At 43.2% G+C, this 15601-nt stretch overlaps 1 protein-coding gene across 2 annotated transcripts; it reads left to right on the top strand.

The window, feature by feature from the left end:
- The first annotated feature begins 249 nt into the window (after positions 1-249).
- arhgap45b (Rho GTPase activating protein 45b) lies at positions 250-15574 on the top strand. Of its 2 annotated transcripts, none has more exons than XM_031749651.2 (24): positions 250-853; positions 1905-2157; positions 2847-3029; positions 4958-5098; positions 5244-5328; positions 6377-6449; positions 6649-6724; positions 7202-7333; positions 7828-7889; positions 7989-8099; positions 8208-8288; positions 8422-8589; positions 9148-9285; positions 9370-9566; positions 10287-10411; positions 10569-10655; positions 10764-10865; positions 10953-11116; positions 13024-13212; positions 13312-13449; positions 13566-13837; positions 13938-14169; positions 14530-14635; positions 14729-15574. In XM_031749651.2, the coding sequence occupies exons 1-24, from the start codon at positions 578-580 to the stop codon at positions 15169-15171; spliced, it is 3834 nt and encodes a 1277-aa protein (XP_031605511.2). In that variant the 5' UTR covers positions 250-577; the 3' UTR covers positions 15172-15574. The 2 variants fall into 2 exon arrangements, with proteins under 2 accessions (XP_031605511.2, XP_031605510.1); XM_031749650.2 differs by lacking the exon at positions 250-853 and adding an exon at positions 874-1403.
- The last annotated feature ends 27 nt before the right edge of the window (positions 15575-15601 follow it).

Here is a 15601-nt window from a genome sequence, read left to right as displayed (position 1 = left end):
ACCTTCTGTGACCAAATGCTATAAATTGGTGTTACTCGGGATCTATTTTGCTTCCATACAATTCATTTAACATTATGATCAGATATAGTTTACCTATTATCCACTAACGCCAGTAATCTCTCTGCTTTCCTTCTGACAGTGAAAATATTAAACAAACCTCGGTCTAAAGCGGTTTCGGGGCGCATGAACACCTCAGAGTTTTAATTCTGTGGCCAGAGCAGGTGCACAAAGGGGCGGAAGGTTACCGTCAAAAGCGTCGGGTGTTTCAGATGTTGGGAACACACGTGTGTCAGGATGGACTGATTGCTGCCGTGAACGTGAACGAGGCAACAAGTTGTTGCTTGTGTTCGCCTGTCTGACTTCACCAGGAGAGACGCCGTCGGGACCGCATTTCCCCGCGTGCACCTCAACCTGAATTAATCCTCGCGAAGCTCGGTGGACAACAAAGGTGCGAGTCATCCGAGCGTCTTTCCTCCTCCTCCCCCCTGAGGAAACTGAAACGCGCGCGCACAGCGGATGCCGGGTGCGCACAGACGGTTTGCGGTGAGTTTCTCTGTCAGTGAGCCTGCGCGGCTCGATGAGTGACACCAGGAGGAGGAAGACAGACAGACAGTTATCGTGGCTCAAACTCGACTTGGATGGCACCCAGCTCCCGCTGAGCTCGAGCGGCAGAGCACCCAAGTGGCGAGTCGGGGGGTGGGTGGGGGGGCTGTACGTGAAGCTTAAAGAAGTCGGGATGGACGGCAAAGGCACCCTGAAGATGTTCAGGAAGAAACGGGAACTAATCAAGACACCGTCTATCTCGAAGAAGAGTCGAGCAGGAAGCCCTGGGCCACAGAGCGGCGCCCCGTCTGTGAGTAGCGCATCACTTCTGGTTTCTGCTGCTGATGTTTGACTGTGTGTGTCAGATGACCATCAGCTGGAGTGGACAAGTTTCTGAGAGGGCTCATTACCAGGGGTGCTTTTGTTTGTGTGTGTGAGGTTCTGTAAGTTTTGTTCAGTCTTTTTTGGGGGGGGGATCTTTCCTGCTGCTGTAGCTGGTGCGATAAGGGGTGTGAAAACTGTCCTCTGGCTGAAACCAGTCATTATAATGCAGTGTCACAGAGCTGAGTGCTGAGATGGGTACCTGACTGTACACTGACTCATATCTGGTTATGTGGTGCATAGGAAGTATGTCTGCTGTGGGGGTTTTGCGTGTGTGAGTGAGCAAATGAGTGAATGCATTTTGAGAATTTGTGATTAGAATGGGGACAGAAGTCTAGAGGGCAAGGAGCATGCTGAAACGTGGTGGCAAAAATAGCTACAACCCTTACTCTACGAGTCAGAGAGTTAAAAAAGGCGAGTCGAAAGGCAAGGACAAACTGGACATACTGCCCAACAAGCACAACGTATGGCTGAAACAGGTACGTTTGTCGTGTACGCACAAGTCTCCAATATGAACAGAAAATATGCACTGATGCTTACTTTTGGTTTCCTGTAAAGTATTTAAAATTTTCGGGCTGCTTTTGTTTGGTTGAGATGCACTTGTCGAGCCCTAAATCTACAGGCCGCTGACTTTAGTTGAAGTTTTCTGGAGAGTACCAACAGGCCAAAAAAAAAAACTTCTCCGTGAGTTGTGTGTTTTTGTTCATTTATTTATTTTTTTTTGTAGGTGATGTATAAAGTCAGTCAAATAAAGTTGTTCGACTTTCTGCTGAGTTTGCCACACCCGTTAACAGCTTGGAGTCAGGAAGTATTGCACAACGCAGCACAGGATCTTGTGAAAGTCTGCATATGATTGTTTACTAATAACAACAGTGCTGCTGGCCCCAGAGGCAAAGAAAAGTCACCTTGTTAGCCGTCATGCAGAAAGGGACGAGCCACATTGCAGTCTTGACCTTCTCTGTCTTCCTGTCCTCTCTCAGCTCTCCATTCTCCAGGAGCAGCCTCGCAGAGATGCAGTCGACATCACACTCTTCTGTTCCCCCTCGTCTTCCTCCTCCTCCTCTTCGACACTTACCCCAACTTCCGCCGGGCTCCAGGATCCCTCCGCGTCCTGCCCGGGCACCCCGAGCACTCAGCACAATAAACTGGGAATGATGCAGGGGGTGGCCTGCCCATCTCCTGTGGCCACTCTCAAGAGACCGACCGCACTGAGCCGACACGCCAGCGCTGCAGGTCTGCTCCATCACTTAATTATAGTCTTGCTCCTGCTTGCTGTGCGTGGCCCATCACAAACAGAATCTGATCAATCTGATCTGATCTGATCCATTTATGATCTGTAACTGAAGCATTTATGTAGCATTGTCATTTTTTTAACCAATTAATCTGAGTGAAGCTGAAAAGTTGGAGATTACCAACTTGGGTTTCAAAGCCTAGAAACTGTGAAACTGAGGAGTTCTTTAACTAATGATTGCTCTTTAAATAGATTTCTTACACTGTTAAATGCAAGAAGGAAAATCTTTTTGCCATTCCACAACTTCTGACCAAGACCGAACTAAAAAAGAAAATGCTCTAATGTAAAGGAATAGTTAAATGTTTTGGGTAGATAAGAAGGGCCCCCTCTAATGTCACACTGTAAATGTAATTCCACTGGGACTAGTGAGCATATAAGCTTGAAACTGGTGCACATGTGCAGAAAACAAAATGATACAGATTCCCACAGTTTTTTATTTCATTACATTAGGCCCGGCAATAGAACTAGATTGATTGTATTCTCTAAAATCTTGAATCATTCCTTTATTGTTGTTGTTATTAGTATTATTATTATTATTCTTTTTTGTGATGAAGATGATTCAGTAATAATTTAAAGTCTTACATAAAGAGAAAATGCGTGTTTGCTGAGTGATATTTCTGTGTCTCCTCAGGGTTCCCGCTCCAGTCGTGGGTTTTCACTAGAGGTCAGGGGAAAGGGGCTATAACCCCGACGACTCCATCTGACAGTCCAGAGAGCGTGGCCATCGAGGTGGAGGACATCCCGGCCCTGCTGAGGGATGTTGCACGCTTTGCGGAGGCTGTGGAGAAACTGAAGGATGTTGTTCTGGCTGAGGGTGAGAGCCGTGACAGGTTTAAGCTTTGTGTTCATCTCCAACACAAACCTGCGTGAGAAGCCCCCAAATACTTCCTGTCAGACGGGCTTTTGTTCGGTCTTGTTAGCAGCTGCAGTCTTCCCCGCCAAACTCCGACTTACAGAAACGTGTTTGGTTGCATGTGCTGTGTCTAGATTTGGTTTAAACAAAGCACTCTGGGAGTCCCTCAGAGCTGAGCACGTTAAAAATATCACTCGTTTTCCCCACTGTCAGGGCAACACACACATTTCTGTTGACACGAAGCCAACTAAGGTTTTGGTTAGTCGCCCTCCATTCAGTAGTTTTGGAGAAACAACAATACTGTTTGCACTCTCTCTTCCCTTTTGTATCACTCCATTTTGACAAGAGCTTACACAGAGAGGACATGAGGGATCCAATCTCACATCCGCCGTGTTCAGCGACACATGTGCACGGTGTGCAAGGGGGGGAGGAGTATGTTATGGGTGGAGCATCTCTGCACAAGCAAGCTTTACAAGAGGCTCTGAGCTTCCTCTCTCCAAATGAAGGCAGCGCGCTCACAAAGACAACCGCACACTTGTCTCCAGCAGGAAACCAGTTTTTTGTTTACTGCAGACATGTTCTTGTGCTCCACGTGCACGATGCAGTGAAGCTTTAAAAAAGGGCCATATCCCAGGGGTTTAAAAAAACAAAGAAAGTCCACCTGCTGAATGCTCAAACTCTAGTTTCTTCTCTAGTTTCTGTCTTGTTTTGTCTAGTTTAGCTCACTTGTCTGTTATCTGGCTCTGTTCTGTCATGTTCTCCACCCACAGAGAGCTTTCTAAACAGGAAGCCATGATGGATTGTCTCTGACAGAAAGGCCTCGTCCGCACTTCCTCGTCTGATAGTCTGGCTGCGTTGCAGTGATGCGACACTGATCACTTTCAGAATCAAAAATACAATTGCGGTGTTGAGGTGCTCTTAATCTAAAGCAAAACCTCTTTTGACATTAAAAACTGTTCTCATAAACTTCAAAAAGAACATTTGAGCCACAGGGAAAAAAAAAAAAATGTTGCAGAACACCACAGTTGGTTTGTAGTGTTGCAAAACAATAGAAGGGACCACATCCTCTCTGGCACTGTGTTTAGGTCACTCTGTTCTTGTTGTGTGCTGCTGCTAATCTGATACTCTGACACACATTTCGAGACGAGGCTGTTGGAGGGTGATGGACCAACTGCCCTCTGCCCTCCTCCACCAGCGAGCCAGTGTGATTAGATGACTCGGCGGAAGAATGCGAGGTTGCAACAGTAAAGGGTTGACAAAACCAGTGTGTGGAGGAAAGGAGGCTAGAAATGTGTCACCAGTGACATTAAAGCTAACAATGTTTATCTGGAGCTGACCTGTCTGACACTTGGCCTATTATCAGTGTCCTTATGGTTGGTGCTCCAACTGTCAGTCTCCATCTGCTGTTCCCCTGGGAAGAAAGACTTGGAGACTTTCAGGAATGTTATTTCAGGGAAGAGCAAATGTATCGATAGCACTCAGTTTCTTGCTAGCCTTGCACCTAGCACCTACATTTCTTTAATGAACACAGACTTGGCTATGTGAAGATTAAAAGCAGCAAGTTCTTAGTGTTTCTTGCAGAAAGGAAGCAAAGATTCTGTTTAAACTGTAGCTCTGGTGGTGCCACAAACCAGCAATTTCACAATGATTGCAACTGCCTTTGCCAGAAAGAATGCAACTCGCAAAATAAAGTCGGCAAAATGTTCACGTTCATATTGTATCAAGAACGAGACAAGTTGCTGCGCGCTGGCACCGATTTTACACAGTAGATAGCTTATTGTTGGCAAGTCAACACATCCTAAACCTCAAGCGTGATCTTTTTTTGAAGCTTGTTCCGCTGTTTTTCCTCTTGGTTCTTGTTTCACCTACCACGACTCTATCTCACCCAGGTAAGGAGAGTCAGCGGCCCGTGGCCCACGAGTGTTTAGGGGAGGTGCTTCGGATTTTGCGGCAGGTCATCAACACTTATCCTCTGCTCAACACCGTCGAGATCCTCACTGCCGCCGGCAAACTCATATCCAAGGTCAAAGGTAGACAGACTCTTCTGTTTTTTTAGATGCATGTCTTTGAAAATCTCGATGTAAATCTGAGTTTTACAATGACGGTAAAACCCAACATCACTCTGTAACTACTCTTGACCACGACTGAAACCTGAACACATGTACGATTTTCCAGGTTTCCACTATGAGTCCTCTAACGAGGCTGATAAAAAGGACTTTGAGAAGGCAATTGAAACCATTGCCGTCGCTTTTAGTAGCAAGTAAGTATCTAAACCAGCTTTTTATTAATATATAAAAGTAAAACGCTGTCAAAAGCTGCTTCTGTTGCTTATCAGTAGCTTCTAAGAATGTATTTCAGTGGCACTGAAGCCTTAGTGGTGTCCAGTAGGCCATTGTTCACACACAGGCGGTTCAGGTGGTGTGTAATTGTAGATATTAATGCAAACAAAGTAGTCTGCTGTTGGGAATGAGAGAGAGAGAAGTGCAGTGATGGTGACACATTTGCATGAGACAAAGCTGAAAACAGGAAGTGGGTTTTCTTCTACCGTATGACACAAAACCAAAAGTAGAAAATGCTGTTGACTACCTGCCTGCTAAATGAACAGATTGCAGACCAAAGAGATAATACATCGTGGGAACACTCAGTTGATTTGAGCTACCTGAGAATAGTTGAGATCAAAGGAATTGGCCTTTAAATTTCCTTTTGTTTTCCCGTAACTTTTTGTATATTTTTTTTCCAATAGTAATGTAAAATTAATATTCTTTTTTAATGGCAAAGGAAAAAAATACTAAAAGCTGAAGTATAATTGTGGCGTATTGTACCAGGATTTTATCGCATGCCTGTCTGTGTCATTTCAGGGTTTACATAACTGTCACATAGCTTCAGGAGGAAGTGAGCTGGCAGAGACAGTTGAAATCTGCCATATGAGCCTGTTTCCTCATTCTCTTCTCTAGCCTTCCTCTGTATGACTCAATTTTTGACGTGAATGCAAAGACAGAAAAATCTAGTGTTGTTGTTTGGCCTGCATTTTAGTGCACAGGATGGTTGCAAGAAAATAAAAATGACTGCTACCAAATTGCATGATTTTGGGGGGGGGGGGTGAAGGAAAGCTGGTAGACTAACAAAAACTGGCACGAAACTTGTTTATCACCTTCAATCTGCAGTGTACCTGTGGAGGTTTCGTAGAAGGCCTGGCCCTCTTCCTCTCTACTGCTTTCTCTTTTGAAATCCATTTTACGTTTTTTCTCTCGCTGCAATTCAACAAAGATTTTACGTTTGTGTGAAGGAGTCTCTGTGTTTCTCTTTAGTGTGTCTGAACTGCTGATGGGAGAGGTGGACAGCAGCACGTTGCTCTCCCTGCTGCCTACAGAGAAGAGCAGAGTGAGTTTGTCACCTATGTTTCACACGTGCCAACCAAAAAGAAAAGTTACTTAATGTGGTGGTTATGCAAAAAGCTCCTTGACTAAATTAAACGTCACTGCCCACAAAATGACTCCCACCCGCAACTTTCTGCTGAGTGTAAGGGGGGGGGATATCCTCCAATTCTAGCGAGTAATGCTTCGTGTTTATGCCGTTTTAGTCCATGGAGAACTTGTACACTGGTTCTGGCCAGGGAGGGGATGGTGGACATTACAGGAGCGACCTGCAGGACATGGGTAAGCATAAAGGTGCCGTACAGCTTTAGCTTTCAGTTAAACACAGGTGCTGCTTTGCATAACAGTATTACCACCTCCTTTCCATTCATCTCATTTGACTCCATATGTAAACGTTATAGTGGATATTTTCCCATTTCCTATGTTTTGATGTGACGCTGCATACTTTCAGACTGTTGTAATCTTAATGTTATTCCTTTATTCATGTGAGAGATTTTATTTCATGTATAGTAGGTCTCCCCCTGCTGATGAATATCCTGCAGTGCTCAGATGTTGTCACAGTTAGTTTGTTGGAAAGTCACAGGGAAAGTTTTCAGCAGAGACATTACAGATTTAAGTACTGACCACAGCAAAGGACACTAAAAATAAGCTCCCAAATCAAACCCACTCGCATACCCGATGCAAACAATCGTTCTGTTTTCTGTCGTATCAAGAAAGCGTTTCCTGCGCAGTGACCTGTGTTGGTGTGTTGATGTGTAGGTAGAGCTGAGGAAGTGGATGTCATCCTACAGCACAGCGAGGGAGGAGTGGACTCTGCTCTGCTCTACGCCAAAACCATTTCCAAGTACATGAAGGACCTGATGTGCTACGTGGAAAAGAGAACTTCACTTGGTTAGTGGGAGTGACGAAACTAATGAAACTGTGAGAGTGATTGTACAAAATTGGACAAACTATCAACTATGACTTGAGCTACTTGACATGTTTTTGGTGTTTTTTTTGAGTCAGAAGTGACTAACAATTTAAGATGAAAATACGTTGTGGCGAGTTACCAGCGAACTGATGAGCTTACTAACACTTATATGGGGAAAATCCACCCATTTAGCTGTCACATCGGAGGAAATTGGTTTTAAAAAACCACAACAGGCTGGAAACATTATTTCATTTGGGGTTTTTTAACCCGGGAGCCCATGAGGATTGAGGCATCTTTGGCCACTTGAAGCTGTCTCCATTCATGTTTATTTTATCTTATTAAAAAAATAGTGAATTCTTTGGGGTGATTACATTTTATTAGTGCATGTTGTCCTAGAAGTTGTGCTTTTGACCGTAATTTTAATAGTCTCCTTTTTTTTTTTTTTTTTTTTTTTTTTTTTTTTTGTCTTCCCCAGAGACGGAGTTCTCCAAAGGCCTCCAGAGATTATACCAGTCTTCCAAACACAGTATTACACATGTAAGCCCCATTCACTTTCACCTCTAAAGATTAAAAAACATGAGCTGTAATTCCTTTATTGTTCATGATTGTCATCATTTGCTTGCTCTCTTCCTCTAGCCCCACATGCCCCTTTTCTCCATCTACTCTCTGGCTCTGGAGCAGGACCAGGAGCAGAGTGTGGGCCTGCAGCAGGCCAACAACACCCTGCACAACCAAACCTTCATTCAGGTACATTTCTGAGTTATCGGTTAGTATTCTAGTAAATGAAGCACAAACCACATTGGTGGTTAGTGATTTGCAATTTCTCACCTCTCGTATTTAATGTGTGTCCTGCAGCCTCTGATGCAGCGTAAACAGGAGCATGAAAAGAGACGTAAGGAGATCAAGGAACACTGGATTCGAGCTAAAAGAAAATTGGTATGGCCTTATGATCTTTTATTAATCAACAGTCCTGCTTTATCCTTTTACTGTGACAAGAAAATCGGGCAATAACTGAAAATACCACAAACCATTTTATTTTGGTTTTTTTGTTTCGTTTCTCCTCGTTTAGCTGGAGTGTGAGGCAAACCTGCGGAAGGCCAAGCAAGCCTACATAGCACGCTGCGAGGAGTACGACAAGGCTAAAACGGCAGCCTGCCGAGCTGAAGAGGAGGGAGGGGGATCCACGGCGAAGTCTGTGGAGAAGAAGAAACGAGTGGAAGAAGATGCTCGCAACAAGGTTCTTCTCGATACCTTTGTTTTACTGATGTGTTTTTTTCCTCTGCAGGAAGAAAGACAATTAAATTTTAGTTGCATAAGATCTAGATCAGCTGAAAACCATTGGTCACAACTCTGACTGTCACATGAGCCAAAGATGATGTGTGAGGACACAAAGAAGGAAATAGTTTATCTGATACTTGTTGGTTTAGGCTGAGTGAACAGTTCCAGCTTTACATAGGGCTCGTGAAAACCACTGCTGGATTTTTAGATTTTAGATGAATTCAGGATTTTAAAAATGGGTTAGAAAATGAAGAATTGTGTGTCATTTATGAATCCCAAGGCTTCTATAATGGTTCTGGCAGTCATAAGTTACTTTACAACCCTCCTGCAGTGTCTTCATTGGCCACCAGGGGGCCGTACCCTACGCTTCAGGAATAACTAAGCTACCCATTCTGTTCTTTCCCACTGTGTGAAATGTTTCATCAACACTTTTCTGTCTGAGAACTAATCTGACAGATATAAATGGCAAAGAAAAACCAGAAGTAAACTGAAACTGTGTGTGTGTGTGTGCGCGCAGGCAGATGAGGCGGAGGCCACCTACAAGACTTGTATAGCAGACGCCGCCACTCAGCAGCAGGAGCTTGAGCACACAAAGGTCACAGTGCTGAGGCAGCTGCAGGACATCATCAAACAGAGCGATCAGACCATTCGCTCGGTGAGAACAAACGCCACACAAGCCACCGTGCCTCACCAAGAAGAAAAGCTACAAATGCTCACCGTCTAATCTTTTCACTTCCAGGCGACCATCTCCTACTACCAGCTCATGCACATGCAGACAGTAGCCCTGCCTGTGCACTACCAGACTCTGTGCGAGAGCAGCAAGCTGTACGACCCCGGCCAGCAGTACGCCGCTCACGTGCGAGACCTGCAGCTCCCAGAGCAGCCGACCATCCAGTACGCGTTTGAGTCCTACTCCCCCTCCAACTCATCATCGCAGTAAGAACTTCAGACGCATCCTTAATTAGTTTCTCAATGAAACCGTTGATATGCAGCTCAGCACGGGGGTTGTTACAGTTTGGGGGGCCACACATGCTTACAGCAGAGAGAATTTAGCAAGGATCCACTCGTATCTGATTACTCATTCCTAAATGTATTCTCTCTTTAACCAAATATCTTCACAGACTTGACGCAAAGTATCAAAACCACATTGCTTTTTTTTGTTTCCCAAATATAACCTGTGTTAGATTATTTTAGGAGTTGATTGAGTACATACAACAATAGAATACTCTATATACAGTGTTATACCACTGATGCTGTAATTTGTACTAAAATGCCATATCACACCTGCTACACACAACCCTGCACCCAGGCGTAGGACTAGACTCTCTATATGCATATCTCTACACACCACTGCACATGCACTTAATAACAAAATAATGCGCTTCAATAATATACCTCAATTACTGTTGTTGTTTTGTTGTTGTTTTTTTTTTTTTTGACGGTTCAATGTCACCTTTTTTAATTTTAATTTTTATTTATTGTTTTTAATGTTTTTGAATTTTCAGTTTAGTTTTATTCTCTTATCTGGTTAGGAATTGCAATAAACATTTCACTGCATGTCGTAATGTGTATAATTGTGTATGTGACAAATGAAATTTGAATAAAAGAAACCCACTTTTAATGCATTTGCAATCTGAAAATCCCAAATTGTTGCAGCCATGGTCACAGACCGAGGAATGACAGCTTCAACACAGACATGCAGACGAGTCAAACAGACAGTCCTGCCGTCAGTGTGGAGACGACAGCTGGAGACAGCCGAGAGTCAGAAGTCCAGCGTAAGAGTAAGTGCATCCGATGCCTGCCGCTGCTAAAGACTTTACAGAAATCTTCACAATTCCTCAGACTTGTGACCTGTTACTACGCTGATGTCTGTAGTTAACAGAATTGGCAATGTAAAAATGTGACTGGCTCATGTTATTGTCCCTTTTGCTATCACAGGACAGGGCCACAAGTCATGGGGCTCAACAGTGAGCGATGACAGCGTTGTAGGAGATGGAGGCCTGGATTCTCCAACTGCCAGCACAAGTGAGTGTAGACATGTCTTTTGTTAGAGCTTCACACTAATCCATACCAAAACCCTGCTCCAGAGGTGGCAGTATGCATTATAAACGCTCTCAAACGCACTTATTTTAGGTGACATCGCTAAGATTGTTCGGACTTCATCGACTGGAACGATGTCGTCCAATGAGGATGCAGATGAGAAAGATGGAAATGTGACCTCATTTGAAACTTCAAGTAAGATTTTCAGATTGTACATGTTAAACCTGGCTGTCAGTCGAGTTTGGATTTCGCGGAGTGTGTGATGGGGGTTATTCTGTGCAGATATTAACGGCATGGATCCAGACGTGGTGGTGTCCACCGGACCTTTCCGTAATATCGGCCTGTCCAAAGCAGCCCTGACCCACCGACTGAGGAAGCTTCGGACTCCTTCCAAGTGCCGCGAATGTGACAGCTACGTTTATTTCCAGGGAGCTGAGTGCGAGGAGGTGAGTTCTTCATCACTTCAGCAGGCTAACACGTTTTGAGGCTCACGCTCTGAGTTGCACACTGAAACTTACACTTAAAGCCTTCCAGCTGTGGTTAGATCGGCTCAGTGTGTTGCTAATGCATGCTACATTTTAATGATAGTAGTCAGCGTATTCAGTGAGCACATGCATAAATGAGTCTGCATTTTTTTTTTTTAAAACAATTACAGGTGATAAAATGTAAAAGAATCTTTTATATATAGTGTTGATGAAAGTAATCTAGTGGCGATTTTCCACAGAGAAACTGTAAAGCAAAATAATTTGTATTCTTAAAAAATTATTTCACTTTTTATGTCAAACCCCACAAAATAGTAAATGGTCTGAGAGAAATGCATAAGTGCTTAGATAAATATGTTCAGTGTGGATACTTGTAAATTACAGTATGTAATGAAACACACTAAAATGAGAATCTCAGACTTTCTGTAAAGGATGGACTTCCTGAGAAGTAAAGCCAATGTGGAAATTGCATTGTTTCTAATGTTTGGAGGGGGAAGTGCAAAAAACTGTGTGTAAAATGGGCCTCAGCTGTCAGTCCACACCTTGCTCGTCCCTGCTGGTTGAAAATTTAAAAGCAAAATTTAAAGCAAAGTTCAAAATGCCCAAAATGACTTTATTAACCAGCAGGTGATGTCATGGTGACTGTTACAATCTTGTATGTTTTGTAGCAAGAAAAAGGAACTAAGAAGCATAAACTGTAAAGCATGACTCAAAGCAAATGAAGGGGAAAAAATAATTTTCTACAGAAAAGAATTTATTTTTTATTTATTTTAAGTTGAAAGAAGCTACACGTCACTCTGATTACAACAGATGGCACAGTTTGTTTTTAGGACAGGAACCTGGAATTTCCACATAGTTCCAAGAAAACATCAAGAACTGCAAACAAAGAGACAATAAAACCACAACAAACAACTGTAACAGGAACATGTAATGATAGAGAAATTTCATATCTATACCATTTTTTTTTCCACCATCTTTTCAGTTGAGTCGGGGTTCTCCTTCCAATAGACGTAATAAATTCACGGTGAAAATGTACGCTTTTTAAAAATTTGATTTTAAATCTTGTAGTAAAGCATAATTGTAATGACATGACAAGTAATCTAATTTTATTCCATCAGGTGAAAATTTTTTTTATTTATTTATACACAGAAACAGAATAATCTTTTATTGACCAAACATGTGTACACATACAAGACATTTGACTGGTTATTTCTTTGCTCTAAGTGTACATAACAGAGTAGACAAGTCATTTCTGACAATAACAGCACATATAGCATATTTGTGGTGCAGATGTTGGAATAATTAAGGGATGGAAAAGCAGTTAGTGTGTGTATATACATGAGGATTGACTTTAAAACATATAGACATGTAAAACAGAAGTCTTTTGTTCATTTAGCTGAGTGATCGCCAAGTGGCTGTCACTTGCTGATAATTGAGTTTGATGGCTAGATTAACCGCACTTATTTGAATACTGTCAAATGTAACAAGCAGCCTTACTTTGCATTGCAAATGTGAAACACCTGTAGTTCAGGTTTTGACAGTTAATTTGAACATAGGTTTGCTGGTAGAGGTTCCCAAAAAGTTGATTCTGTTCATGTGGACGTCGAGTTTTAAGTGGGAGAAACATTTGGTATGACTGAAACTATGCATTATGCATAGTTTATTTATGTCACCTATGCTATTGAAATTGCACTTTACACCTTGTAATCTTTTTTTTTTTTTTTTTTTTTTTTTTTTTTTTTTTTTTTTTTTTAAATGTTCTTCTTAATTAGATGTGACTAGGTAGGAAAACTTTTGACAAGTTAGAGCTGTTCCCAGACTACGATAGTTAAGAGGATAGTCATCATGTTAACTGTTTTCTGTTTTCTCAGTGCTTCCTGGCGTGCCACAAGCGCTGTCTGGAGACTCTGGCGATCCAGTGTGGTCATAAGAAGCTGCAGGGCCGTCTGCAGCTGTTTGGCAGAGATTTCACTCAGGTAGCCAGCTGTGCCAGTGACGGTATTCCCTTCATCATCACAAAGTGCATCTCTGAGATTGAGAGACGGGCGCTGAAGATGAAGGTGAGAAAAAGCACGTATGCTGCGTTTTGAAGGGTTGGTCGATTTCTGAATCTTTGCCTTTGAACTATTGGGTATAAATCTCTTTTCTCCTCTTTTCAGGGCATCTACAGGGTGAACGGAGTGAAGACCCGTGTGGAGAAACTGTGTCAGGCCTTTGAGAATGGAAAAGAGCTGGTCGAGTTGTCTCAGTGTTCGCCACATGACATAAGCAACGTGCTCAAGCTTTACCTCAGACAGGTAACTGAGGTTACACTGATGTGTAGCAGCTAGTAAAGACTGAACCTGAAGCTCAAGTCAATCATCATATGTTTGGTGTTTCTAATGGACCGTTTTGTTTTTTCCTTTACCCCCAGCTGCCTGAGCCCATCATGCCTTTCCATCTGTACAACAAGCTGATGGGTTTGGCAAAGGAGAGTCTGCATAATGAAGGAGACACACCAGAGGGGGAGGACTCAGAGTCGAGCAGCACACACCCGGCAGTGAGCAGGGGGCCAGAGCTGGTGGATCTGGGCCCAGACACGGAGCCAGAGGTCCTGGTCCTGGTGGATAGTCTGAGGGAACTTTTAAAGGAGCTGCCCAAGCCCAACATCGCCACGCTGCGATACATCGTTCGCCACCTTCGAAGGTGAGTTAGTCATGCAAGTCATATGATTTTTTTTTTTTTTTTTTTTTTAAAGATTCTGTTAACCTCACCATCCTTTCTTGTTCCGTCTTTCTCATTCCAGGATCGCAGAGCTGGAAGAAGATAACAAGATGAGCCCCAGCAACCTGGGCATCGTGTTTGGGCCCTCTCTGATGCGGCCCCGTCCAACCGGGGCTACGATATCTCTGTCCTCTTTGGTTGATTATCCCCATCAGGCTCGCATCGTGGAGGCCTTCATAGTCTTCTACTCTTCCATCTTCCAATCCAAAACTTCTCAGACCCACAAAACCTCCCGTGCTGCCTCCACGCAGCAGGTAGGACTCCAGCACACGGTGTACATTAGTATTTGCTCACTGCTGAGCCTTTTTGTGAGACATTTTTGCAATTAAATACCACTGCACAAAATATTTGTTCTGTTTTTACACATACTCTAAAGCACTGGAACAGGAAACCTGCTTTAACAAAGTCTAAAGAGTTAAAGGTTGCAAACAGCCCGGTATTAACGAGCAATACCAAAACTAGGTGCAGATTTTTCTGCATGGGGTAATAATTTAAGTGAGATGCTCTGTGGTCATAATCAGTCTGGCTAATAGAGAAACCCGATTTTCATTTTTCTGTTGATATGAAAATAAATTCATGTTGTGAAGCTTTTACACTGTCCCTCCTGGTTTCAGGAAAATGTTACACAAGACAAAATGGTGAGCCCTGTTGATGCAGAAGAGGATGTGAGCAGAGAGGAGCAAGCTAAACCAGAGGTTGACAAGACAGAGGAGGGATGTGGTGAGTTTTAAAGGCCAAGTTGTGTAATTTTATAGTAAATGATTTGCTCTTGAAAATGTCATATACATTTATCACTTATATATCTGCATTCAGGAAGCTCTTTGGGGTCACTGGGCTCCAGTGAGCAGCTCCCAGACTCGGACTCCGAGTTGGACGAGAGGCACTCCCACAGCCTTACGAAGCAGGAGAGCGTGAGCATAGACGATGACCAGCTGAGCTACAGGGACAGTTTGGACCTGTCCAGTCAGTCTGCAATCCACATCGAGCCTGAACAAGATCTGGATCAGGATCAGGAAAACCCAGAGGGAGAAGAACCCCCTGCTCTGCCAGACAGCGGGCCCCCAGAAGAAGGTGCTGGAGAAGAGCAGGATCTGAGTGCTTCTCTGGCCGAGCTCAACATGAATCAGTCCAACAATAACAACAATTACCACCCGTGCTCTCCCACGCTGAGCCTGTCGGGCCTTCCACTGGCACGTCTCTGTGGAAAGAAATTACCACTGACGAGAAATCGAGACAGCGAGCCAGAGTTTGTCTGATATTGTCAATCGTGTCTGTTCGTCTTTAAATTTTGAAGTTAATGAAAGCCTAACGCTTTGCCGTGTACATAGGTCAAATTAAATTTTAAACTGTAGATGTATGTTACTGTACTAATCTTTGCTGCCAGTGAAACCTCTGCGTGCTTGCTGCTCTTGGGATTACTGGCATTTCAAGATATTTGATTTGTTTTTATTTTAAAGCGTTTGTTTTGTTTTTTTTCTCTTCTCTGGTCTCACACCGTGAGGAAGCGTAAGCTGCATCAAAATGTGTGACGCATGCAAACTTTTCAAACAGATTCCACTGCTGATTGTTTCAGCTCTAAAATTGAAAAACATGTAAACATTCTTATAAATGTTGACTTTTGTGTCTTATGTAAGTTTTAATAAAAGTGGTTCTTTTAAATTTGTAGTTTTTGATTTTTGGCATTTT

The sequence above is a fragment of the Oreochromis aureus genome, linkage group 23 (genome assembly GCF_013358895.1).
Source record: "Oreochromis aureus strain Israel breed Guangdong linkage group 23, ZZ_aureus, whole genome shotgun sequence".
NCBI lineage: Eukaryota > Metazoa > Chordata > Actinopteri > Cichliformes > Cichlidae > Oreochromis > Oreochromis aureus.
This window is presented reverse-complemented; position numbering and strand designations above follow the sequence as displayed.